Source organism: Macroventuria anomochaeta (assembly GCF_010093625.1).
Source record: "Macroventuria anomochaeta strain CBS 525.71 unplaced genomic scaffold BU25scaffold_14, whole genome shotgun sequence".
Taxonomy (NCBI): domain Eukaryota; kingdom Fungi; phylum Ascomycota; class Dothideomycetes; order Pleosporales; family Didymellaceae; genus Macroventuria; species Macroventuria anomochaeta.
In genome coordinates, this window is record NW_022985375.1 from 552,569 (window position 1) to 577,887 (window position 25,319).

Below are 25,319 nucleotides of genomic sequence, written 5' to 3' on the forward strand. Positions count from 1 at the left end.
CATCACTCAACTCTGTCATCTGCTCAGAAATCCCACAATGTCCCAAACGCGTGCAAACCCGCCGCCCGGCACCCCTGCATCATCTCATCATTACCCTGCATATTACTTGTGATGAAGATGACCTCAGCCCCAAAGCTCTTCCAAGTATCCTTCAACAGCTGCACACTATCTGGTCTTCCACCTCTCTTCTTCGAGTCCCACAAGATCATCCTTTCGGGCTCAATGTGCTTCTTGATCAGCCCTGTAATGGTAGGTCCGAATGTACGTTCTTGGTCAGAGCCGATCCAGATTAAGAACCAGTCGGAACTTTGAATGCATGTTGAGAGTGCAGCGCCGATTCCAGTTCCTGTGCAGATGCGGATACCGCGCTTGTACATGGCGGAGGCGTGGCCGACGCCAGCTAGGGCATGTCAGTAAAGGATGGATACAAGGGAGAAAAGTGACCACGTACCGAACTTCAATTGCCTTGTCCAGACAGTCTTCGGGGGGTTGGCAACGAGATTCCTTGTGAAGTCGCCTTGCACACCGCAGATCATGTAGTGGTGCGTAGCTTTTCGACCCTCGCTGATGATCCCAAAGGCGTGATACTCCATGATCGAAGTGCGACTAATGCGCCCTAGAAGACCTTGCTGCATGCCGCGCTCGAACTTGAGAACTGCCACTTTTGGTGACGGAATTTCCACTTCGACCGGGACTTCACGCAGAGTTACCCAAGGGATGAGGACACTGTAATCGATTAGCAAGAATCCTGCTGGTGATAGAAGAGACATACAAGACTGTCATGAAGACAGCGAACCATAGTTCTTGTGCACTGAGTAGGGAATGGGTGTCTGTTCTCCACTCGCCGCGTTTGATGTCATAAGTGTTACCCATGATCACGAAAACCCAGGTCATCTGGTCAAAGTAGTCAGCATCAAGGTCCCAATTAACCACTAGGTACGTACAGCAAGTCCCAGCCACCCAATGAACCTATGATGTTTCTCAAAGGCATTATGATAGGTACTAATCGCGACGTTAGACCCTGTTCATGAAATACAGCCGTCCATTACTTACTTGCGCACCCACGGAAAGGCACTCAAAACAGAGATGATGATGAAAATATTTGTGACAATACCACTTGCAATAACAGCCGGATGCTGGACAGCTCGGTATCGTATTATGTCGACGATCTTGTATACCAGCCAACTGTCAAGGTGTCAGCTTGCTGATCTTCGCTTCTTTCGGTCGACCTACGCTGCGCCGGAAAGTGCACAACCCGAGTGAACACCTCCTAGATGCTGCAACACAGAATTTACTGCTAGCTTGACACGCAATGGAGCCCACTGAGGATGGTTGTTAGCAAATGTTGGAGGCGAAGTACGGGGAAACGTACACTTCGAAGCCCATATATGGCTAACATATACAGGAAGCGAACGAAGAGCTCGTTGCGCATCAGGATAGCGCACAGGAGGTTACCCAAAACCAACGCACCGAGGTGGTTCTCTGCATACTTGAATCGACCAGTCGCAGCCAAGACGATGCCAACGAAATTGAACAGAATAACAAAGGTGAAGAATCTCCGGTATACGTTGAACCATAGCTCAAACAGTATCCACCGACTGATCTTTGGTTTTATTGGTGCTGGTTTCTTGACAGGTTCTTCAACCACCTCAACATGACTAACTTCGCTCTTCGATGGTTTTGAAAGTGCTAGCTCTGGTACGCTTGTGCAGGGTGTGATTCCTTCGTGAACTGGCGATACAGGTGATAATAGAAGGCTGGGATGTGTCGATCGTCCTTGGCTTGTATAGACAAATGGAGGAGGTGCCGTCAATACCAGTGTGCTATCGTATATGCCCTTCTCGGCGTCGTCAAGAGATTCTTGGCTTTGGCCGCTGACCGAGTGGACTTGTTGAGAGTTCGACATGGTGCCAGTCTGGCTCTAGCAGGTCGAGATAAAGATGCTGACTGAGGATGCGACAAGGGTGATGCAGATTGTTGAACACTTCTATGCATTGTCGGAGGGTAGCTTTATTCAATGTCGGAGGAGCAAGCCAAGACCAGCCACTTGGGCTGCAATGACGGGAGGTTGATGAGCAGCTTCTACATCCAGATGCAGCAAGCAGAAGGATCTCATGTGAAGGGCAAGAATTACCAAGGCATCGAGGCAATCGTGAAGTATCGGCGTGACATGAGCGTACGGCAGTCTGTGCTGACCCTAGGCCGGAGGCGAGCAGGATGCACTCTGTCAGAGCAATATATGAGATACCGGTAACGACATTGTGCATACCGCCATGTTACAGCCACACTACGGTCTCAAATGTTCTTTTGGTGGAGACGCCACGACCGCCCGTAATCATTGGTGACGGGAACCAAGATAAGCCTCCCAGGTCATCGTAAGATCGACAATTGTGAGCAACCATTGATTTGTTTTGGACTTAGCGCGACAGTTATCGCCGTCTGATATGAGGCTCACCTCAACTACCAAACACGCCAAGAGATGTCGATCGGCCGGGTCATTGGGATGTGCGACAAGCATCCAGTGATTCATACATGGATATTGTACCTCTGCGTTCGCGGTCCGGAATCCGGCATTTGTTGTTCGTGATCTCACGTGTCACTGCGTCAAGGTGCAGCAACGTGGAGCCGAAGCTAATATGGCTAAATTGTCTCATTAGCCCATATACCACAACTCATCTCGGACCGTACTTACATATGGTACTTGACGTGATCTCATCTTGCAGCAAGGTGCTCGTTAGAAGGTTCGATGTTTCTGCTCAAGCCAGCTGCAAGCCGGCCCCACATAATCATAATCCTCTCAGCCGCATGCGAGCGCAATCCTGCTCACCATATGTCGAAGGAGCTGCTTTGCCAATGGCTAGTTCCGGGATCGTTGTAAAACATATGCTGGACACCAAATCTGTAGCAATAAACAACAAAGAGCCAGTAGTCACTATGTGGCCGCAAGACGACAGGTAACCTGAAGCCTGCTATATTGATAATGATGTCGCCAGGCCTCGAGGCTCCCGGACCAAGACCAAAATGATCTTTAGATGTTGTGGAAAGTCTGTGAGCTTCCCATTTTTTACGTAGTCCGTTGTAGATTTGAGTTGATGCTCGGAGCGCCCCAGACTCCCATATGAGAAAATTCTTGTCGTCGCGAAGCGAGCGCAGCATAGCCTGTATCTCCGTTCTAGCAGCAGGAAATAGAGAAGTTGTGTCCACCCACGCCCAAACGTGGAGGACTCTTTTGCAATATCGTCGTGTTTCCTTCTCGCCTGTCCATTCCTCGAGAGCCAAAACTAGTCCCTATCGACGCAGCTCAAAGCCCTGAGGAGGCGATAGTTGGAAACATCTTTTTGAAAAAACGGCAAGAACATCCGTCAAAGTTCAACATGATCGTTCTAGAAAGCCGACACGTACTGTAGCGTGTCCTCAAGTCTGCTGCGGGAACATCAGTTTTCGTGATGAAGGCGATGGTATCGAATATGCGGCTTTGAACTATGACACTTTGCAGGGTTCCTTGCTGTGGAATGCTATAGGCGCAGCCACGAAGTTTGGACCAAGGAGTAGGAGCACTGGAAGTTTCCAAGGTTTGCACCCCAATTGGGCAACCACGAAGAAGCTTCGGATGTCAGAGGATCCCATCCGTCAGGGTGATCGACACCTTATAATGTGTACGGTGACCAGTTGTAGAGCTCTGGACTGCTGTCCTTAGCGATATCCCAATCAGTGACATCAGCTAGAGCTACGGCGTGATAAACCTGCTCAGCGCTCCTGGTGTAGTGCGGTTCAGTTTGGTGTCTGCGCACGTATCCCATAGTCTCCAGAATTTTGTGGAACCCCAGAAGGTGCCAGCAACTCCCTAGTACATCGAGAATAATGAAGATGTCACATCTGATGATGCTGCGAGGTGATTTTTGAACAACTCCAAAGTCTCGTCCATTTCCCCTTGACTCTCCCAGGTTCATGTATGTTCGTTATGCTCCAGGCAAGCAGCCATATAATGCGTTGCCGGAGAGGCTTCGATCAGTGGACCTCCAACGCTACAAACGGTTCAACTTATCCGAAAGACTTCAGAGATCTGCTGCTTCGCCCATCGGACGCGCAGCCTAGGGGATTCCGTATGTTTCCATGCCGGACGAGGCTCCGTAGTCGACGCATACGCATACCTAAAAAAATGGTAATGATCTTCGAAAGCGCGCAGCACAAGGGGAAGATCGTGTCCGCTCAGCAATAGCCCTCTCCAGAGCGTCGAGCAGGACGGCCAACGTGTTCGGTGTTTCCGGAATACGTTCTGCCCCGGTGTTTTCGTACTCATTACATCTAAGCCAAGCGGAAAGTGCATCTACAGTCCCACTGAATAAGTTGGGACTGCCACATAGGGCCTCCAAGAAACGAGCATCTCGCAGTAATGGATGGTCCTCGCCTTGGGACATCGGCATGATATGGTTCAGCCAGAAGTCTGTAATGCAGAACAAGGCGTCCGATCTAGCTACTCTGTCGAAGATGCAACCTGTCAACGTGAGCGTTCGAAATTTGACTTCTGGGATGAAGGGCGACTGCGTTGTGACAGATGACAGAAGTGGCACGGGCAGAGTTAGACCTCAGTCCAGTGCCCAGGACGGCATGACCGCAGTCAAAGGATCCCAGGAGGCATAGCGGTGAGCGTCATATAAGGGTCGAAACCCATGACGAATAGTAAATGCATGCACCAAACTCGCGAATAAATCTGCGGCAGGTTTTGTGTAAACTGGTTCTAAGCCAGGTATGGGGTTCTTTATGAGTGCCAGAAGAGCAAATACCCGGTCGCGGTCGTCTTGACAACGACAACGTCGCCCGCTCTTCATTGACGGGAACAGTTTCCAAGTGTCGCCTCTGGTCTCCCAACACAGCTTCAGTCATGCTGGGTGTGGGTGTTTTGCGTAGTCATAATTGCTGTAGTTGTTGTAGGCGTTTCGGATGAATACAAAGGGCAATTTCGTATCACCCCACAAGAACACGACCTGGCTGACAAGAACAACTCTTTGACGACCCAGCATCGAGTAAACGGTTCGGCGTTGAATGGGTCGTGCATGATGTCTTGATAGTGTTCTTTCCCGTCAGGACTCAACTTTTTGTCCTTTTCGTAGTCCATGGATCGGTAACAGTCGGGGTAGAACCCCGCCAGCCATTGAGAGAGCTCCATCGCGCTCTCAGAAGCCTCATAGCCTAGCTAGGGAAGAACCTGCCAAGCCTTTTTGTAGATAATACCCATGAGCCGCATTCGATGGCCACGCTCGTGTACAATCTGCTGATTGATACAGACCACATCGGCCCAAACTGCTCGAGGCTGGTGTCAAAGTCGTATGCGCCGCAACGCGATAGGAAGATTTGGGGTCAAACGTATAGTTGTTCCGTCGGGCGTACCCATGGGATGAAAGCCCTTCACTTGTTTGCCCCATACATAGGACAGTGCTTTGTATTCTGGACATTTTTCGTTGCCATAGTAGATCCAGTGATGATAACGCGGATTCCACCTCCGTCAACGTAGTCACGAGGCGGTCCACGATATGCATCTCCAATGTCTATGTGACGCAATTCTCCCTCTTGAGGGTCATTGCCACTGCCGGGCACAAGTATCAGAATCCGGATGGTACTCGACGATCCCAGATCCTGGTAGATGTATGGCGCGGAGAGCGACCCATCAGCTGATATTGTACCGGAGGGTACCAGGACCGAATACAGTGTCGGCAAGCGAAGACTATGGTCGATCAATTTCACCAACCGCACCCAACTCCACGCTGTGATTGGCTTGCCGTAGGTGCAATCGCGGGCACAGAGTTGCACGCGATGGGATGTGGACGGTGTATAAACCTGTGGTGCGATTGCGGAGTAGCTAGCCGTATCAAGCTACGGGATACAGATATTTGACGTTAGTCGATGTCGATATACCGGCGGACGGTGAATGTGATGGCTGTGATGGAAATGTATTGCCCAGAGCTAAAGTACCACGTGAAGACAAGGATCGTGCATCGTGGCTGCCTGTCTTTGATGTGATTAGTCACAGCTACACATAGTAGAGAGAAGCCTTACCGTTTCAACGTGCAGAGTCGCTGAGGGCTAGAAAGTCATAACTTGAATTGGTCTTGCAGTGAACGATGGGTATACAACGTTTCAACAACACCGTCCTTGAGCGCTCGGCCTATCCAAACTGACTAACATCCCCAAACCCCACTCTTCCTCTCCCCCTCGCCGCCCTCCCTCTACTGCCTTTCATCGCACTATTCGGCACTCCTCCTGATGGACCAACACTCGCACCAAATCCTCCGTCCCTCAACCTCCTCTGGAAACTCGTGACACCCCCTACAGCACCACCTCCACCTCCTCCAGCCATACTAAAATCCCTCGTCATCTGCACAGGGGGTGCACTCATTGCACCTAACCTCGCAACTCGCTTCTCAGGGCTAGAAGGTAGTTCTGGTCTCTTAGCACGCACGACTGCGCGTTTGCTCGGTGTCTTGAGGTAGCCTGCGCCTCTGAGTGATTTGCTGTTTGTGGGTGGTGGGTAGGCGGGTGTGCCGGCCCAGAAAGTACTTGGTTCGTCTTCGGCGAACCCGAGATCTGGCGACACAGGCTCAGGGGCAGGCGGAGGTCTGAGTGCGGACTGTGGCTGTGGAAACGTACGTGGTTGTGAAGTCGATGGGCGTGACGATGCCGGCGGAGGTAATGGGTATGTTGTCGCGCGCTGACGTTCTGGTGTGATGGAGAGCGAGAGGTCGAGATCGTTGTTCAGACCGAGCGCGGAAGCGTCGAAAGCCGTCCATGCTTCGAGGCGGCGCGTCTCATCACCGACGATGTCGAGGTTCATCTCATCATCGTCGTCGACATCTCCATCCTCATCATTGAGTCGGTCCCGATCATCGTCTGGACTCCTTCGTCCACCTCTTGAACTTTTTGTAGGCGTAGGCGATACAGGACGATTGGCGAGGCGCTCGGTAGTCTGCTCATGCCAGAATCGCAACATGGCGCGAACGTGCTTTTCGAAGTTGCGCTCGAACAAAGCCCTAGCTGTCTCTTCTTGTCGATGCACATTCCAGAGGCGCCAGCCAAGGCGCTTGAACGCTCCTGCTGCTGCGATCTCGGTGCTTTCCTGCCGAAGCGTAGCGGCCTGTGATTCCATAGACTGCAGTGTGTCTAAACGCTGTACCCAGATGTGCACATGCTTCGAGCCGAGCTTGAAAGCGTAGACGTTGGAGGCCTGTGTGTCCAGCTGCTGTATGGCAAGGGTGCGGTCGTGCCAGTCATGCAGGAATGCCCCAGTGGTACGCAGGGTGCGGTTCTCCAACATGAAAGCCGCTTGTTGATTCTGCTCTGCGATCCTACTAGCCTTCTCTCGCCAGGTCTCGAATAGTCTGTGCACGAGGTTCGTCTTGACCGTTCTTCGCACCTGCGCATACGTGTCGCGTCTTCGATTTCTGCGTGTTTGCTGCGTCGCGTTGTTCCACTTTCTCAGTGTCCGTGTACCAAGAACGTAGAACCGAGCGTCGTCTGACCACTGCTTCAGCTGCTGAAAGTGCTCGAGTCTTTCCTTGAGTTTCTCGAAGATACGCTGCTTCAGCTTCAGGTCGTACTCAGCGGTCACAGCGCACTCCTCACGCCTCTTCTCGGCCGCGTCCACCTCCATCTTCTTGAAGCATGTGCGCAGAAGCTGCGCCTGCTTGAAGTTTGCAAAGCGTTTCTCAGCAGCATCGAGGGTGTTTGAGCGCTGATTTGTCTTCGTGACCCAGATGAGGAACGTAGACTCCTTGATCTGCCGATCGTGGACGCGTTGGAAGAGCGAGACTCTTGATGCGAGCGTCCATTTGTACAAGCACTCTACGAGTACGCGATCATTGATCCGCTGCTCCAGAGCCTGTATGCGAAGGCGATCGTTCCAAGCCGTGTAGGCATTACGCATGATGCGCAATCTGTCCACTTGTCGAGCCCTTTGTGAAAGCTGTGCGGTGTGTCGCCACGTCTGAAATGCAGTTCGCACTCGCCGGGCGTCGATCCGTGTTTGAACCCGTCGCAAGATGGGCGCAAGCTGCGCATGTTTCTGGAGGTTGAGAAAACCTGAAGCAACCAGCACCGTTCGCTTGAATTCGTCTGCTTGAGCCTCCAAACTCTGCACAGCTGTCGTACTTTGCTTCCAGCTTGCCAACACCTTGCCCAAAATCACATTGTCGCTTTTCTTTGTCGCCAATTCGTTCCTTTGGGTGCTCACGCCAGCGATCTCGATCCATCTCTTCAGCATGTTCCTTTTCAAGCGATCGTTGTGCCAAGCTGACCCAGCAATTGCACAGAACTGGAAGAACCAACTCGTGAAGATTTTCTGACCTAGATTCTCCTCATACAACGCCACTGCAAACTGTGCGTTCTCCCGGACAGTCGTTGTGCGTGCGCGCCACTGTTGTAGAAACTTCGCAAGTACAAAGTGCTGGATCTTGAGTTCATTGACAGCCGTGATCTCCCGCCAGCCGTTGAAGAAGCGCGTCCGCAGTATATGTCGTCGTGCAACTGACGTACGTTGTACTTCGTCCTCCGCACTTCTCGCCCAGTGTGTGAAAGCCTTTGTAAGGAGGAATAGGTTACGAGCTTTGTCTGCGCGCGTCTCAAGACGACCGAAGAAGCGGTCGGTTTCGCGGTTCGAGCGGCGCACGCGTGCTGTGTCGCGGAGCTGGTCGAGGGTCAATTTCAGCAAGATTCTGCGATCGAACGCTTCAGCCAATGCTTCTTGCTCATATCGTCTTTCAATAAGGTCTCGTGTACGGTTGCGCCAGGCTTGTATGCAGCCTCGAGTTACTCGGTGTAAGCGCTGGTGCTCGAAGGTCTCGGCTTCGTCCATCAGACGCGTGTCAGATGGCTGGTATGGCTCTGGGACGAATTGCTGGTAGTAATGCGTAGAGTCATGTTGGTCGTACTGCTCGTATTGATCCTCAGGAATCGGCGCGTTGACTCCTGGGACCTGCACGTGTGAAAGGTCCAAGCTGGTCGTTCGGCCGGTATACTCGCTACCGGTACCCTCGTAGTCCCTCTGCTGCGACGCCAAGGTATTAACATCTCGTTGAATGCGCAAACTTCCACGACTTGAGATCGAAGCGTTCCTCTGACGGCCCTGATACTGTCCAGACGAGACTCGTCTGTGCGCCTGACCATTTGCTCGCGTGCGAATTGGAAGTTGGGCCTGCTGAGACTTCAGCGCCTCTGTATCTGACGTCGAACGCCTCTTCGCCAGCACTCCATTGGGCGCATGACTCAGGGAGCCCCTCCTCTTGCTTCTCGATGCCTCTCTGACTTCACTGCCTGCGACTTTGTCCGCCGTCCCATCGAAGAAGCTCTCGAAGCTTCCTCGTCTTGTCAATCTTTCGGTATGACCTAGCGCAGCATGCGCGGCGCCTCTGGCATTCGCAACACCCCCAGTTCGTCCACTGCTAGCTCCAAAGTTGACATCCCTCGTACCCTCCCCCTCCTCCTCACTGTCCTCATCAACGACAATATCAAAATCCGCAAGCACCCTATGAAACCTCTCCACTAGACTCTCATCCCTCCATCGATCCTTCTGCATGTGAAACAAGAACCTATGCAGCACGGCGTCATCGCTAGGCAGCAAGCCGTGTTCTTCGAGGACTTCTTCGTAGGCGTTGAAGAGCGCGCGTGAGGAGCGGTCTGGCGACGAGGAGGCGCGGTGGATTATTGTGTAGAGGAGTTCAATGGCTGTGAGTGAGGGTTAGCGAGCGCGCATTCAGAAGAGTTGGTAATGGTAGTACTGATTGAATGGGAAAGAGAGGAGGGGGGACAGGTACCTTCATCAGAAAGATCATCTTTGTGTAGATCAGGCGTGTTGTATCCGCTACCGTTCATGGGGGATGGCATTCGAGCTCGCGACGTAAAGTGCGGCGCGTTCGCGACAACATGAGCGTCTGTGTGTGAAGATGGGATTGCGTCCAGGAATAAGACGCAGAAGAAGAATGCGATACGTGAAGCGCGCTCAAAACGACCAAGATCAAGTGAGGTGCAAAAGGTATAAGAAGAGGGAACAATGCGCGTCAAATGTCGGCGCGCTTTGTTTGGCCTTGATCCCCGCAACCAACCACCTCGATCGCGTGCACCTGCCGCCGCTAGCTTTCATCGCCAAGCCGTCCGTGCGTCCCTACACCTGCTATCGGTCTTGACCTCACCGAGACGCCTGCATCACCACACAACAACATGCCAGGACGCACAAGACCAATCGATAAACTTGCTACCGCGGTGGGAAAATGCTCACCAGAGGTGTGTTGGGCTGAAGAGGATGGAGTGGGCAGAAAATGCTGATGTTATACAGAGCGCTGTGTATGGCAAATGCATATTCGCAGATTACAATAATGTGCACAAGGATATGTGTGCGAAGGAGTTTATGAGATTGAAGGAGTGCTATCTGGTAAGTTGTCAATGTTCGCCAAGGGGAAAAAGCGCTGATGACGTAAGTAGAAGGCGTACAAAACACGGTGATAGAAGTTGGTGGCAAAGCAGCATCCAAAGTTCACAAAGCAGTGTACTCACAAAGCAGCACTCGAAGCCGATGAGGCAGTGTACCATCACGGCTTGCATTAGAGGACGATCAATACGATTGTTGAAGTCTTCATGGATTCATTCCTTCGTCTATCTACTCTTTTTGTGATATCATAACGTGCGCCAGAACATGCTCTACTTCTACCCATCAAACCCTTACAACTTGATCAAACGCAACAAGAAGGTGGCCTTCTGAATCTCCTGCTCCTCCTCGGCGATGACTGTGTCATTGTTCTTCTCGGGGATCTTGCCATCGAGTTCGGTGATAGTGTGCTTGTCGACATTCCTCCTCAGCGCCTTCTCAAACAGTGGGCCCTGGTTCTCAAATGCTGCTTCCAGACCGACGTTCTCGGGGTCGCTCAAGATCTTGTACTCCATGCCAACGTCATCTGTAGGTACAAGACCGGCCTTCTTTCGCAAGTCTTGTACACGACGGATGACCTCACGTGCGAGACCCTCCTGCTCAAGCTCGGGATAGCTGGCGACGTCCAGGATGATGAGAACATCGTTGTCTGTGTTGAACTCCTGGTCCTTGCTATCGGCGTCCTTCGCCAAACCACGCTTGACAAGTAGATCCTCACCCTCCAGCTTGATGCCCTCGATGGTGATCTCGCCGTTCTTGATGTAGTCCTTGATCTCCTGGCTCTTAAGGTTGGGCAGCGCCTTCTTGACCTTGACTGCATCCTTCTTGAGCTTCTTGCCCAGGATGGAGAAATCAGCAGTCGCTGTGTACTGTACGTTGTACTTCTCCTCGTCGCTCGACAGCACAAGATCGCGGACGTTCAGCTCCTCCAGGATGTAGTTCTGCAGCGACTTGATGTCGTCAAGGTACTGCTGATCTGGGTGGATGACCACCAGTGTCTTCAGAGGAGTCTTCAAGCCCTTGTTGGCGCGATCACGACAGATACGGCCAAGCTCAATGACTGACTGCATGCGCTTGACCTGGCGCTCGACATCCTCGTCGAACAGCTCTTCGCGCACTGTGGGGTATGGAAGGAAGTGCACGCTACGGTCGTCCTCGGCGCGGAGCTCTTTAGGGATGTGGGGGAGAAGGCGGAGATAGATGTTGTCGGTGATGAATGGGGTGAAGGGGGCGAGGCCTCGGCAGAGGGTGTACAGAACCTCGAACAGGGTGTTGAGGGCGTGTTTTGTGTCCTCCAGACCGTACTCGCCCTTGAGGCGGCGACGGTTGAATCGAATGTACCAGTTGGTGGTGTTATCAATGAGCTGTAAACGTTAGAATGCCATCAGTGATAGAGCCTTGCATGACTTACCTCAAGCAGACGCGGGACGACGGTGTACAGTCGGTATGCGGCCATCTCAGCATTGACGAACTTGAGCAGCGACTGGCACGAGGCCAAGATCCAGCGATCAAGAACGTTGGTGTTAGTCTTCTCGGCAGCAGGGTCAAACTCGAAGTGAAGATCAGCGACCTTCTTCAGAAGAGCAACCTGCTGGTCAAAGAACTGGTAGCTATTCCAGAGCGGCAAGAGGACCTTAGAGACAATGTCCTTGACACCTGCCTCCTTGAAGCGAAGTGTCTCGGCACGAACGACAGGCGAGTTGATAAGGTACAGTCGCAGGGCGTCCGAACCATAACTCTCCATGACACCGAGAGGGTCGGGGTAGTTCTTCAGGCGCTTCGACATCTTCTTGCCATCTTCTGCCAGCACAATACCGTTAACGACGCAATTCTTGAATGGCAGCTTGCCGAAAAGATGGGTTCCGAGAACGGTCAATGTGTAGAACCATCCACGGGTTTGGTCAAGACCCTCTGCAATGAAGTCACCGGGGAAAGACTTCTCGAACTGCTCAACATTCTCGAAGGGGTAATGTGCGCTTGCGTATGGCATGGATCCGGACTCGAACCAGCAGTCGAAAACTTCGGGTGTCCTCCTCAGGACGCCTTTGCCTTGTTTGCTGGGGATGGTGATGTCGTCGATCTTGTCGCGATGAATGTCAGTAAGCTCGCCCTCGTAGCCGCTGAGCTTCTTCAACTCCTCCACACTGCCAACACAAACAACCTCCTTGCCGTCATCGCTGACCCATAGAGGTAGTGGTGTGCCCCAGAAACGGTTTCTCGAAACAGCCCAATCTGGTGAGTTCTGGATCCAGTTGGCGAATCGCTTTTCCTTGACGAACGAAGGCACCCAGTGCGATCCTTCAATGTTCTTGAGCATCTTCTCCTTGATGTCTTGGATCTTGATGAACCATGATGGAACGGTTCGGTAGATAAGAGGTGTGTCAGATCGCCAGCAGAATGGGTAGCTATGGAGAAGCTGGGAGTCCACGATAAGTCTGCCATTGGCTTTCAACATCTTGATGATGCCCTTATCCGCGGTCTTGACGTGCTGGCCCTCGAAGTCGCGTACTACTGAGGTATATTTGCCTGCATCGTCAACAGGGTTGGGAGGCAGTCGATCCTCGGTGATGACGCCGTGCTCCTTAGCAACTCGGTAATCGTCCTCTCCGTAGGCGGGTGCCTGGTGGACAATACCCACACCGCTGTCTGCTGTGACATATCCGTCATTCAGCACCTTGAAGCCGAAGTCCTTGAACTCATCATACAGGTAGTCGAACAGGGGCTCGTACTTCCAACCAAGCAAGTCCTTGCCCTTGAGCTTCTGCACAATCTTGAACTTCGCCTTCTTGGGGTCCTTGTACAGCGTTCGCAGCAGCGCTTCAAGGAGAATGTAGTGCTTGCCAGAGGCTTCGTCGAGGATCTTGATATACTCAAAGTCGGGGTGTGCGCAGAGGCCAGTGTTCATGGGCAAAGTCCATGGCGTGGTTGTCCAAGCGAGCAGACATGTGTTAGGGTCCTCAACAAGAGGGAAGGTGACGACCACAGCGGGATCTTGAACGTCCTTGTAGTTCTGCGAGGCTTCGAAGTTGCTGAGCGGTGTGGCCAGCGCAGTGCTGTAAGGCATAACCTTGAAGCCACGGTAGACAGCGTTCTTCTCGTAGAGCTGCTTGAACACCCACCATTCAGACTCCATGAAGCTGGTGTTCATGGTCTTGTAGTCGTTGTCGAAGTCGATCCAGCGACCCAGCCTGTTGATCGTGTGCCTCCACTCGGTCGCATATCTCATGACAATAGCCCGGCACTTCTCGTTGTACTTGGCAATACCGATTTCCCTAACGGCGTCGCGACCAGACATTCCAAGCTCCTTGTCAATTTCATATTCGATGGGCACGCCGTGTGTGTCCCAACCAAATCGGCGCTCGACATACCGTCCGTTCATGGACCAGTATCGTGGGATAATATCCTTGATGGTGGAGGCCAGGAGATGGCCATAATGTGGCATGCCCGTCGCAAATGGCGGTCCATCGTAGAAGGTGTATGGGTCTTTGCCTTTCGACTGTTATAGTATGTTAGTCACTGCTTTCACTGTGCCCAAAACAAGTGCATTCTTTAGGTATAATATTACATACCAGCTCAACTTGCGTCAGGAAGGCATCAATCTCCTCCCAGCGCTTAAGGATGCGCTCCTCTTCCTTGGGAAAGTCAATCGACATGGTTGGGCGTGGTGTTGTCGAGTTGCTCTCGTGGCGGGGCTAATTTTATTGACTCCGACCTTCGCGCCTTCCCCGCGGTGTCAATGGATGACTCAGCTATCGATACCTCGTTTCGCCGCCTCACCTCCGAGGGAAACATCTCCCTCGTTCTGGCGTCTAGCATCTGAGAAACGCATCTAACTCGACGGTTCTCTTCGTCATGCGCCCACTACCTGTTGAAACCGGTGATTTGTCGCAATGCTGCTCCAGGAGAACAGTTCCACGAATCTATATTGATTGACGACATGTCCACCTGGATCTAGCATGAACAGTCCATCTTCGTCGCTGCCAAAGAAAAGTTTGTGTCCAATTGCTACCATGCTGCGCGTCTCCTCCAACCTCTTTTGTCTTTCTGAACGCGGTCGTAGGGCAGACATGACGTGCATGATCAGCCCAGTTACATCCCAGGAGGTTGCTTCCCAGGTCGAGACAGATCAAAAGGCACAACTATGGACCTACATACTACAGCGCATCTCGCATCTACTGTGCGACGTCTGTTAAAGAGAGGCCGTTCTACGACTACAATAGCTAATCAGCCTACGTGACACGCCCAAACCTTACAGCGTCGTCCACGGATCATTTGCAAAACCTCGACTGCAACTGCAGGCAGAGATTACGCCCTAACTGGTCCAAACAGCAGTCGACTTGCTCTGCAGTGGAGGGTACTGCGACCAGCGGCGCATTTTTTGCCGTGTTTCCGACCTTTGGTCACATTCAAGGATTCTTTCCGTTGACAGTAGTTCATACGTTCGAATGCATTCCTTGAAGCTTGAGGCGTATGATGTTCACCGCAAGATCACATCCCAATCTACGACAGACAACAAACGCACGCGCTCTCAAAGACTAGCACACCTGACCCATCTCCGTTTGTCGCTATTGCTGTCGCACGCACCCCAAGGTTACGGCTTTACTCTCAAAACAGCGACGTCGCAGAATCGAGATCATGAAACTGGTGGCGGGTTGAGGTTGATGCTTTAACGTCTTCCAGGCATTTGATGAAGTATGAAACTTTGACAGGTCGCACACCTCCGGATCTGCCAGAGCAGGTCACCTAACCTTCTGCCGCCACAAAACAACTGGCCGGTCCACCCGAGTGCGTGCCATCCAGGAACTTCTGTGTATCTCTGACCAACCTACATACTCTGGAAGGACGGTCCACTCGGGTGTGCAACAACGACCCTTTGGTTTGTCGCATCCTAGTACGCTTTCTACGTTACAAAACCCAGGATGCGCTCGTACAGCTGGCTTGTGGTCATTTCCGCGTTCATTGCGAGCTCGCACGCCTGGCCTGAACCTCCACATTTCGAACTACAGCAAACTGAAAACACAAATGCAGCCTCGGCGCATCGATCAGTCCAGGGCACCTGCAAGCGCATAGCAGCACTGACGAATCTCTCGAATATGGTCGCAAACCAGACACGCATGGACACCTTACTCGCAGACAGGAAGCTCACCCAGGAGCAAGTCGACTACATGGAGACCAAGAAAGACGCCATCAAGTCTGAGCTGCAAAGGTTGAGTTCGAACACAACCCTCGTTGCCGAATGTGACGTCATCAATGCTCATAGCAAGGCTGTGAAAGACTGCAAGAAGCTGGATAAGCTAGAGAAACTGGCGGAGCTGGCGAACAACAAGACCGCGTATGATGAGCATCTGGCAGGGGAGATCCTGAATCAGAAACAAACGGAACAGCTGAAGAAGAACATGGAGGATGCAGAGATCAAGCTGCAAGAGTTGCGCAGCAACAGCACTTTGATTGGGCTGTGTACAGATGAGATTGGACTTCGGCAAGACGGAGCTGCTGGGCAGCAGGCTGGTGACATTGGCGAAGGTATGTAAATTGCTCTTGTCTTTGATGGCTGACCTTACTTACTCTCTGTAGCCGCGGTAGACAATAGTGGCGCCATCAGCCTGTCAACGAGCGAAGCAATAAGATCTCGGTCGGGAACGTGGAAAGTGACATTTGCCCTGGCATCGGGAACATTTATATTTTTCGAATTTGTCTAAATATAGTGAAGTATATGAATCTGAACATTACGATTTCAGCCCCGCAGCGCCAAATGAGGGAGATTGGATGTGACGAATCATATTGTTGCGGTGTGCGCCACTGTAGAATACTGATAGCTACGGTAAACGATAACGTAGGACTATCGGATCAATGGAATACTGCACTGATTTGCTATCTAGCTGGGAGATGACGACTATATACCTGACCTCAGGCCAGTGACCTGTCAAACACTAGACTAGGGTAGTCTGTCAGGGGTACAGTCAGACCTTGTACGGACCGTCCGATACCGCAACACATTAAATGTAGGCAGCCACGATCGTTCCCGCACAGCATCAGCCAGCCTCGCAACCACTACTCCACCCTTTGTTCTTTGCCTCTCTGCATCATAACGGCATCAACCTCCAGCCTTCGGAAGCTTCACTGAATCGTATATCAAATGAAGCGGTCTCAAACAAATCGCTTCTGTGCGAGATGTGCTGCGATAGATTTCAATTCCTTTCTTACGCATAATGAGGCAGAATGAGAATTCGAGTCTCTGTCAAGCTGGAGCCCCTGCGGTGCGATATGTGCGACTCCCTCTGTCGCTACTTCCAGGCCTCAGATCTACCAAACCCAATTTTGGACCAACCAGCGGTGTTCCTGAACAAGCATCTGAAGCATATGGAGTGGTCCATCGGTGCCGGAAGACGAGCTCTTCCTTTCGCGGATTTGCAGACGGTTACGGTTGTTCGTTTATCTTCATGTCGCTGAACACGAACCAGAATACGGATGTGTTCTCGCTTTTGCGTTCTCCTTCTGACATGTTACCATATACGAGGGTCTGTCTGAGAGAATCGACTAGACTGTCGTGAAAACTGGTTGCGGACTAGCATGGACAACGAGCAGCGTGTCACAGGCGGAGCTTACGCCGTGATATCACCTGGTAGGCCTGAAATCCACTCTAAGCAATGTTCCCACTCTTACTTTCATTGAATACACAACCCGGATGCTCCTCTAGGTGCGGGCAAACACGCAATACGTCACGCTGAGCTATATGCGGGCTCGAATTATACTGCTACCAATAGGGAAAATTACGTCGGCGGTACCATTCTACACAACTCCCAACAAGTATTGAGGACATTATGGCCTTCTGCCACAATCTATACTATAGATATCTCTGGGTTGACAGATACTGCATTGCTCAGGCTGATCCTAAAGAGCAGCATAGGCAGATACAACGGATGGACACAATATACTCAAACCCAGCTCTTACTATTGTGGCTTGCGCAGGGTAGGGCCCGCAACATTGCATCCCAGGAGGGCCAAAACCAAGGCAAAGGAATCCAAACATTTTTATTAAGGGCTCTGGTTATCTGCACCTGGTTCCTACGATTATGGACATCTACAGAAGCGCATGGGCAAAGAGAGCATGAACCTATTAGGGGTCCTTGTTGTCACAAAGACGACTTTATTTTACAGATAATCAGCTGTACTTTGAGAGCTCAGCTTTGGTCGAGTGTGAGTGGACATCACTGTCTGAGACCAAAAGAGTGGTTGGCGAGGACTCGGACTGGATGTTTTCTCGAGATAGATGGTTGCAGGAATCCTGCGATATCTACCTTTGCATCTTCTCCTTTTTGCGTCACAAGCTGTCTTTTCCCAAGGATGCATTGAACGCAATGTTAGGTATATTTGCCGTCTTTGATCGCTGTTTTCAAGTGCAACACCTATGGAGATGCCCTACGCAGAGGTCCAACACAACATCTCTAAGGCGACTTCGAAGGAGCCGCCACTTACGCTGCATGTAGTCTTTTCTTCAGGCATCAAGAAGGAGTCGTACCTATCCGCCACAAAGAGTTTCCAAGCTGGTCTTGGGCAGGTTGGACCGGGTATGTGTCTTGAATAGAAGAATCTGTGGGCACGCAGGCCTCAGTTGCCAGTCTCGATCTGTGCGTAGCACTTGAACTAATGTCCGGCCGTATAAGTAGCTAGCAATACGATCAAGACGATTACGACTTCTACTGTCAGCATAATGACCGATTGAGCAGGTTCATACATGTTCGGGCAAACACGTCGCCGATACTAGGATTCACAGAAAAACATCATCTTCTCGCGATCGCGGGGGGACGTCTGTGACCTGTGGGCTCATTAACGATACCAAGTTCATATAGATGGAATGGAAGGACGACTGGTCGTTGAGAGACAAGATATAGCACTGTCTTGATCAAACCTCCCTCATGTGGTTCTCGACCGGAAACTCCAAGGACGAGATTCGGTGCTTGGTGATACGCAATCTGGGTACACATTGAGAATACATCGCGTATGTTCGCGGCTGGTTTGAATCTTTAGTTCTCCCCATGGTGGATCAAATTTTAGCGGCACCCCTCGGACCATTCGACTGGGCTGATTTAAAAAAGCACCACAAACGCCCCTGCCGGACATCGGTCCGCCAGTCAATCTGGAATCACCCCCTTAACCCAGAGGAAAATTCGATATTGACTGTCTCACAACTTGTCGTCGACTTATATATGGTCAATATCGATGGTTTGTATCGAGAAGGCAACCAAGTTCTCAGTCACAAAACAGATCTAGCCCTCTAGCCTCTCCAGTTCCAATCCGAACTTAGATACCAGAAAAAATCACCTTGATCCTACATCAGCTTAGGTTTAGGGCCGCTGTCACATCTCTCGGTTTCGTGTACAGCGCTGTTCTGGGGTGAACAAACGTTCAAGATGAGGTCTGAAGAGAATGAAGCTGAGATCTACCCAGGACACATGTCCATACACATCGTTCACTCATGGTACGAAGGCTAGTTTGACATTGATGTGGAGCTTGAGCTGAGCCGCGGCCAATATACTGTCGTGCATGGTGCGGTGTAACCTCCAACATCCATTATGAAAGACCTCAAAGATTGCAACTCGAACCTATTTCTTGCTGTTCACATGTCGCCTGCTCGAGGTGATAGTACACATGTCTTGCTCGTGAGGAATATCGGTCCGTATTGGGAGCAAGTGCTTCTGCTCAATGCATCGCTAGCGACCAAGGATACTAAGATGACGAAGAGAAAGGCCCGATTGGGATGAGACATCTGCCATGACCTAAAGAGGTAGGTGCTTTATCAGCTTCACACCAAGGGTATGACATCAAATGACGTTGTCGAAGCGATGAGGTTTCGTATGGTAACCAACGTACACTAAGGTTATCTGCCTAATTGAATGTCACAAGAACGGCTTCGCTCGCTCTCACATTCACGACACCGTTCGATACCCGCTCCTTCGATTCACGACCACTTAACGTCCCGTCAAGGGCAACGGTGCGACCAGCAAATGCAATTTCATCTCGAACTTCTGCACCTGCTGCAGTGAGACGCCTTACACTTGCTTTGCAGTTCTTGCCTCCGAGCTTCGCTGGAAGCGCAAAGCTCACACTAGGCCTTTGGGTCGCAGGAGTTGAAGTCGAATTAAACACTTCCATATTCACCAACACCACACTCTTCAGCTTCGAACGATGAAGCTTGCTCGAGTAAATCGCGTACCCAGCAAGGCTCGTTGTGTTTACGATGGACACAACCTGCGCATCCGAGTCCCCAAGTGCAGTTGCTGTGAGCCAGTTTCCGTAATACAGCGGCCTTGGACCCGGAGTCGTTGTACCATTTTGCGTTGCCTGCCACGCAGAGTACCGATACCCAGTACCCATATGCCAATACATGTTCGACACATTCAAACTCGCAGCATACAGCGCATAGTCCACACTCCACACCGCCGCACCAAAGACATCAGACGCACCCGCCAAGCCTTGACAAGCAATCGAGTTCGTCTCACCGATAACATATTGCAGCCCTTTCGACACGGAGTACGCAGCTGCGCCAGCGTGGTAGTTCATCCCCTGTATCAAGGCTGTGCGGTTCATCACGTTGCCAGCGAGAGTCGGCTTTACGGGCCGGCATGCCGCACCAAAGTATTGATGGGTGCAGAACGTCTTTGCGAGGCCTGTTGATGCGATGCCGAGGTCGATGGCCGCTTGCGCAGTCCAAGATACGTCTGCGCTGATGGTGCCTGGGGTTACGAAGATGCCTGCTTGGAAGAATCTTTGATTGTTCTTGGGCAGGACGCGGGATGCGATGGCGGAGGTCCGGGAGAGCCATTCGGAGACGTATTGACTGATTGTCCATGTTGTCGTGTTGCGATTGACAGGGAAGACTATGAATTGATATTAGGCCAATGTGATTTCATTGTTAGGAAGGGTGTGCGACATACCATCGAACTCGTTTCCGACCTCAATGGCGTAGAGGTCTTTATCCATGCCCTTGTAGAACGCTGTGGCTTCAGCGACACTGGCATCCTCGCCCTTCTTGCCACTGTCAAATGTCACGCCAATGGTGTACTTGGTGCCTTTGGGGAACACTTTGAAGGATTCGAGGTATGCTGGTCCCCACGTCACGTTTGCAGGCTGGTCTGCACCAGGCGTGGCGAAGTTTTGAATGATTGCCTCTTTCTGGTTTGGTGTCCATATCGCATGGTTTGCAGTCGTGCCACCAACTCGGACCGGAACAGCGGAGCCTGAGATGTCCTTGAGGTTCTGCAGCATGCGGTAGGAAAGCTTATTTGGCGTTCTATGTTTCGTAAATTAGCGATTCATCTATATCAAGAAAGTGGACCTACGTCAGGTTACCGGCCATGTCCGCGAATGAAGCAACCTCCATGGAGTATCCTTGGAAGGAGCCACTAAGGATTTGTGTTCCTGCTGGAGGTGCATCAGGGATGTTGAGTTGCACAGTTTGCACAGCTATGCTGACGGCCGCAAGGCAAAGTGTGAACAGAATGTAGAGTCTCATGATTGATGTTTTCTTGCTGGCAGTGCTGCTCAATTGTTTGATGACTGGCATCGTAATCATGAACGCTCCGTTTCATATATGATGAAGCCATGTTGAGCACAAAACCCTTGAGTACGGCTCCACATACCCGGAATGTGGAGATGGACCTGAGGTAGTAGAACTTGAGGCTGGGGAAAGTACTCGTGTAGTTAACAATAGTGGACACGATTGCATGATGATTGGCGGAACTGCGTCGTGCAAGTCTTAGCGCATTGCGGGGTGTGGGTAAATCCTTGGAAATGAGTGAAGTCAAAAGCCGACCGGCATCCCAAGACATGGATAATAGCTACCGAAAGGTCACCATTGGCTGAGTGCTGACGTGCGGGCTTTGGTTGATGTGGAGTGAGAGATATTCATTATCCTGTATACGTTCATCAACTGCCGCATTCTTTGAACGTCAACTTTCCTGCGTCCAGGAGCTCGAGTGAGGACAGTGTAGCGTGCACATTTCTGCATCTCACCGTTGTGGAGCCGAGAAGTTGGAGAGACGACGATGAAAAGAGGAAGATTTTGCGGGGTGAATAAGCGAGCACGTGCAGTCCAGCTGCAATCTGCTGACGCGCTACGGTAGTCTAGCGCCTGTCCATCGACACTTCCTCCTTCGTTCTCGCACTCGTAACGACCTCGCAACTCCTCTGTCTAGATGAAGTTGCCAACCCCGATGCAAAATCCTTACGCAACTGTACTGCGTTGCTTTTCGTCACCAGTCACATTGAGAAGAGAAGAGATTGGGCTAAGAAACCACTAGTAAGAACAGGCAAACTTCGTGAACTGGTTGAGCATGCTACGCGCGAGCGTTGTTGTCTTTGTGCCTCAACATAAATGACGATGAACAAGATTGCTCATAATCGACTTCGCCAACTCAGCTATGAGTCGAGTGTACAATGCGAGCTCACCTCAAGGGCAGGTATATGTAACACCAAGACCCTTTCCATATCCACTTCATCTATCGGAGATTGCAACACTTTACACCATCGATACAGCACTGTGTTCAGTCATAGCCGTATATTTAGCCAAAGGCAACAGTATGGTAGAGTCCTTTTCGTCTTCGGTGTGCTGTCTTCTTCGCGAATCTCCTCATCTCGCTTCTTCCATTCAACCACAGGCAAAATGAGGTTCATCACCTCCACTCTCCTGATCTTAACCGCCACTCTAGTCTCCGCCCATTATAACTTCGAGCGCCTTATTGTCAATGGCAAAATCACCGAACCATACGAGTATGTCCGCGCACTTGGTCCCATGGTAGGCAATGGGCCATTCTACGACGTCAAGCACACAGACATCCGTTGCAACAACGGCTCCTTTGTCGCTGCCAGCAAAACAAAAACCTACCCCGTCAAAGCCGATGACACAGTGGGCTTCACTATCCGCGATGTACTCGGACACCCTGGACCGCTGTTCGCTTATATGAGCAGGAGCACTGTTGCCAACGTGAGCGCCTACCAGGGCGAAGGAGATTGGTTCAAAATTTATGAGATGGGCGTGAAGACCTATGCGAACTACAGTCTTGCGATGACGTGGTTGAGCGATGGGTGGAAGACATTTGACTTTAAGATCCCTAAAGATATCGAAAACGGGCAATATCTTCTGAGGGCGGAGCACATCGCTATTCACTCTGCTGGTGGACCTGATGGCGCCGGCGCACAGTTCTACATTGGCTGTGCACAGATCGAAGTCTCAGGCGCTACAGGCAAGAAGCCGAGCCCTGTTGGAAAATTTCCTGGTATCTGTAAGATATGGCCTCCCTCGCAATCCTAGAAGTGTCATTAATGCGTCGTCATCAGTCAACTCCCACGACCCAGGAATCTACTTCAACCCATACTGGCCGCCTATCGTCAACTACACTATGCCTGGTCCCAAGGTGTACCCTGACGGCGGTTCGTTCCCGGCTTTCACCGCAGATCCAGCCAAGCCAGTGGCTACACAACCGCTTCCTGCATCGTTTGCTGGTACAAAACCCACTGCGGCATTTGTTTAGTAGGTAGTGTCGCTTTCAGCTATCAGAACTGTCGTTTCTTTACTGTTATATGTCTTGATCGTGTTGTACATGGGTACCTCGATTGCTATTCTCAAACTCATCTAAAGCTGTGTATGCTACAATATCGTATGATTCATATCGTTTGCACCTAATCAGCCTTCAACTCCTCGTTCTCCTTCCATTGTGCACTATGGGGAGCGTACTTCCTAACCTCCTTTGACTTATCTTGCGGCAACTTCACTTCCGCCTGCCCATCATGCGGTTTGTGCGCCACCTGGTTGCCACAACCAGTGCAGTAGTGATCGATATCTGCGCACCAGTAGCAGAGAGAAGGAATAAATACTGTAATGATGCCACAGAAAAGACAGCAAGCTGCAGCTGCAAGGCTGTTCCCATACGTTAGAAATTGCATTAGTGTAGTGAGAGGGGAAGATAATGCTGTATCCAGGTTTGACTTGAATCGCACTGTTCGATGCGCATTTCTTTGCACTCTTTGCAGAAGGGACAATCGATTAAAGCGGGCTCTTCGCCCATACGGTCGAGTCGAGTTACCATCACTGGTTTTGCGGGCGCGTATCGTTCAGGTTTGACACCTGGCTCAGTTGTGGTTCAAGTCCAGCGAGACTCTTGCCAGATCTGCTTCAAACAGACGGTACCTCATCTTGAAAGGCTCATCAAGAGATGTGGGTCTTGGGTGAGCGTTGTTACCTGTCATAACTGGCGCGATGTCCTCAATATCGTTCTCTTTAGTTCCAATCGTGTCGATATTGCTTGTCTCAACCGTACCGAGACTTTGCACAGCATCTGTTATCGCGTTGTCGGGCTTGGAGGTCTTCATTTCAAGCCAGCTTTGATAGAATACTACGATGGAGTTGAAGAAAGTATGGACGTTGTCATGAGGCGGGCCCACAAAGCTTGTTTTCTATCTGTAAGAGGACAAAGCGACGATCAATACAACGCGGTGGTTGGATGTGGGACCCCTTGCATTGGGCAAAAAAAGCTGCGAAGCGTGCGGAGATTTAACCTAGGTTACTGGTCAGACTACCCTGAAAAGGAAGTAAAATGGAAAGTTGATCCAGGCAGCGGCGTTGATGTACGCAACAATGGCCAAAATGATAAAAACATACAACAGCGGGTATTCGCTAGTGGTCACCCACCTAACTACTAATCCGCCGGTACGTTGCTTAAATAGGGCTGAGCGAACGGGAAGCCTTGTTTTCAACGTCCTATGGTCGTATGTGGGAGGGGAACTTTTTTATAGAATACATTACAGCAAATTGACAAGATGGCGCAAGAGTATTAACACAGGCAAAAAGGCAAAAACATACAACAGCAGGTGTTCCCTAGTGGTCACCCACCTAACTACTAATCCGCCGGTATGTTGCTTAAATAGGGCTGAGCGAACGGGAAGCCTTGTTTTCAACATCCTATGGTCATATGTGAAAGAAGAGTCGTTTTTTACAAAATAAATTCTACAATCCATACGACTGCAGCCAATAAGGAGAGGCAATGAACTCTGCATATTTCATCGGATATTGTTGAGGAGCATGGTGTTACGATCAAGGAGCAACTCGCAAAACAACACTGAACGAACAGGACTACGCAACGATACGAGAGGAGCCGAGGAACTGTATTATCGATCGACCCGAGCAGTGAGGCCGCGTCGGCGATACTCAGTATGATCATCAATCTCAGTCGAGCAACTCGAGCAGTTAGGCCGCGTCAGTATACTTGGTACGAGCAGTATACTCGATACCGAGCGATCTGAGCAATCCCCCTGCTAAAGTATATAACAAGTAGACACGCTGCCCTTATGGCATCGTGTTCAACCTCGTCAATCAACATTGTTATTGGAATCTCACCCGCTCTTGAGCCAGACAGTATACTCTGTACTACTCATTGCTCCCAGTCGCCACGGTCTTTGAATAGACGACTACCCCTGACCATGCTTAGGTGATTGCCCAACTCAACGGACCTTCCTGTATCTGTACTCATCCCTGAGAACCAATCGAGTTGGACTTACAAGCTTTGCTTAAAGGACGACTTCAACACTGATAGTCCTGCGTTGTTGTTTACCGTAGCTATCAGTATTCTACCGCGGCCTACGCCGCTACAATTGCGCAAGGCCGCCAACATGCGTGTCCCACCAATTTTGGCAGCGCCACAACTGCTTCACTTCGGTTTAGGAAAGAACGCAGCGCACACAATGGATTGCTTTGCAACACCAGCTACAGGCTGATTGCAAAGCGTGAATGCTCGGTTGGTTCAATTGTGACAAAGGAAAAAAAAGGCTTTAAAGCATTTGAGCAAGCTTAACAACCTGGCACAAGAGTATCAACAGAAGCAAAAAAACATACAACAGCGGGTATTCGCTAGTG

General features: G+C 51.0%; 7 protein-coding genes across 7 annotated transcripts; 3 read left to right on the forward strand and 4 right to left on the reverse strand.

Annotated features, from left to right (window-relative positions):
- Positions 1-23: 23 nt before the first annotated feature.
- BU25DRAFT_340074 (uncharacterized protein) lies at positions 24-1,906 on the reverse strand (the record flags this gene model as incomplete). The annotated part of the gene is made up of 7 exons (XM_033702796.1): positions 24-400; positions 452-726; positions 773-894; positions 945-1,002; positions 1,054-1,185; positions 1,234-1,322; positions 1,373-1,906. 7 exons carry the CDS (start codon positions 1,904-1,906, stop codon positions 24-26), a joined length of 1,587 nt encoding a protein of 528 aa, XP_033562442.1.
- A 4,257-nt stretch (positions 1,907-6,163) lies between these two features.
- On the reverse strand, positions 6,164-10,021 carry BU25DRAFT_490871 (Sfi1-domain-containing protein; the record flags this gene model as incomplete). Its single annotated transcript, XM_033711519.1, has 2 exons — positions 9,804-10,021; positions 6,164-9,714 (listed from the first exon to the last, which is right to left on the reverse strand). The coding sequence occupies exons 1-2, from the start codon at positions 9,871-9,873 to the stop codon at positions 6,164-6,166; spliced, it is 3,621 nt and encodes a 1,206-aa protein (XP_033562443.1). The 5' UTR covers positions 9,874-10,021.
- Positions 10,022-10,199: 178 nt separating this feature from the next.
- Positions 10,200-10,550, forward strand: BU25DRAFT_490872 (uncharacterized protein). Its single transcript, XM_033711520.1, has 3 exons — positions 10,200-10,269; positions 10,322-10,417; positions 10,468-10,550. The coding sequence occupies exons 1-3, from the start codon at positions 10,207-10,209 to the stop codon at positions 10,486-10,488; spliced, it is 180 nt and encodes a 59-aa protein (XP_033562444.1). The 5' UTR covers positions 10,200-10,206; the 3' UTR covers positions 10,489-10,550.
- A 77-nt stretch (positions 10,551-10,627) lies between these two features.
- BU25DRAFT_490873 (uncharacterized protein) lies at positions 10,628-14,076 on the reverse strand. Its single transcript, XM_033711521.1, has 3 exons — positions 13,981-14,076; positions 11,823-13,907; positions 10,628-11,775 (listed from the first exon to the last, which is right to left on the reverse strand). The coding sequence occupies exons 1-3, from the start codon at positions 14,062-14,064 to the stop codon at positions 10,705-10,707; spliced, it is 3,240 nt and encodes a 1,079-aa protein (XP_033562445.1). The 5' UTR covers positions 14,065-14,076; the 3' UTR covers positions 10,628-10,704.
- Positions 14,077-15,330: 1,254 nt separating this feature from the next.
- Positions 15,331-16,110, forward strand: BU25DRAFT_421236 (uncharacterized protein; the record flags this gene model as incomplete). Its single annotated transcript, XM_033708072.1, has 2 exons — positions 15,331-15,934; positions 15,986-16,110. The coding sequence occupies 2 exons, from the start codon at positions 15,331-15,333 to the stop codon at positions 16,108-16,110; spliced, it is 729 nt and encodes a 242-aa protein (XP_033562446.1).
- Positions 16,111-19,297: 3,187 nt separating this feature from the next.
- Positions 19,298-20,677, reverse strand: BU25DRAFT_339860 (glycoside hydrolase family 79 protein; the record flags this gene model as incomplete). The annotated part of the gene is made up of 2 exons (XM_033702789.1): positions 19,298-20,289; positions 20,347-20,677. The coding sequence occupies 2 exons, from the start codon at positions 20,675-20,677 to the stop codon at positions 19,298-19,300; spliced, it is 1,323 nt and encodes a 440-aa protein (XP_033562447.1).
- A 1,396-nt stretch (positions 20,678-22,073) lies between these two features.
- BU25DRAFT_340293 (lytic polysaccharide monooxygenase) lies at positions 22,074-22,941 on the forward strand (the record flags this gene model as incomplete). Its single annotated transcript, XM_033702804.1, has 2 exons — positions 22,074-22,692; positions 22,748-22,941. 2 exons carry the CDS (start codon positions 22,074-22,076, stop codon positions 22,939-22,941), a joined length of 813 nt encoding a protein of 270 aa, XP_033562448.1.
- Positions 22,942-25,319: the final 2,378 nt, after the last annotated feature.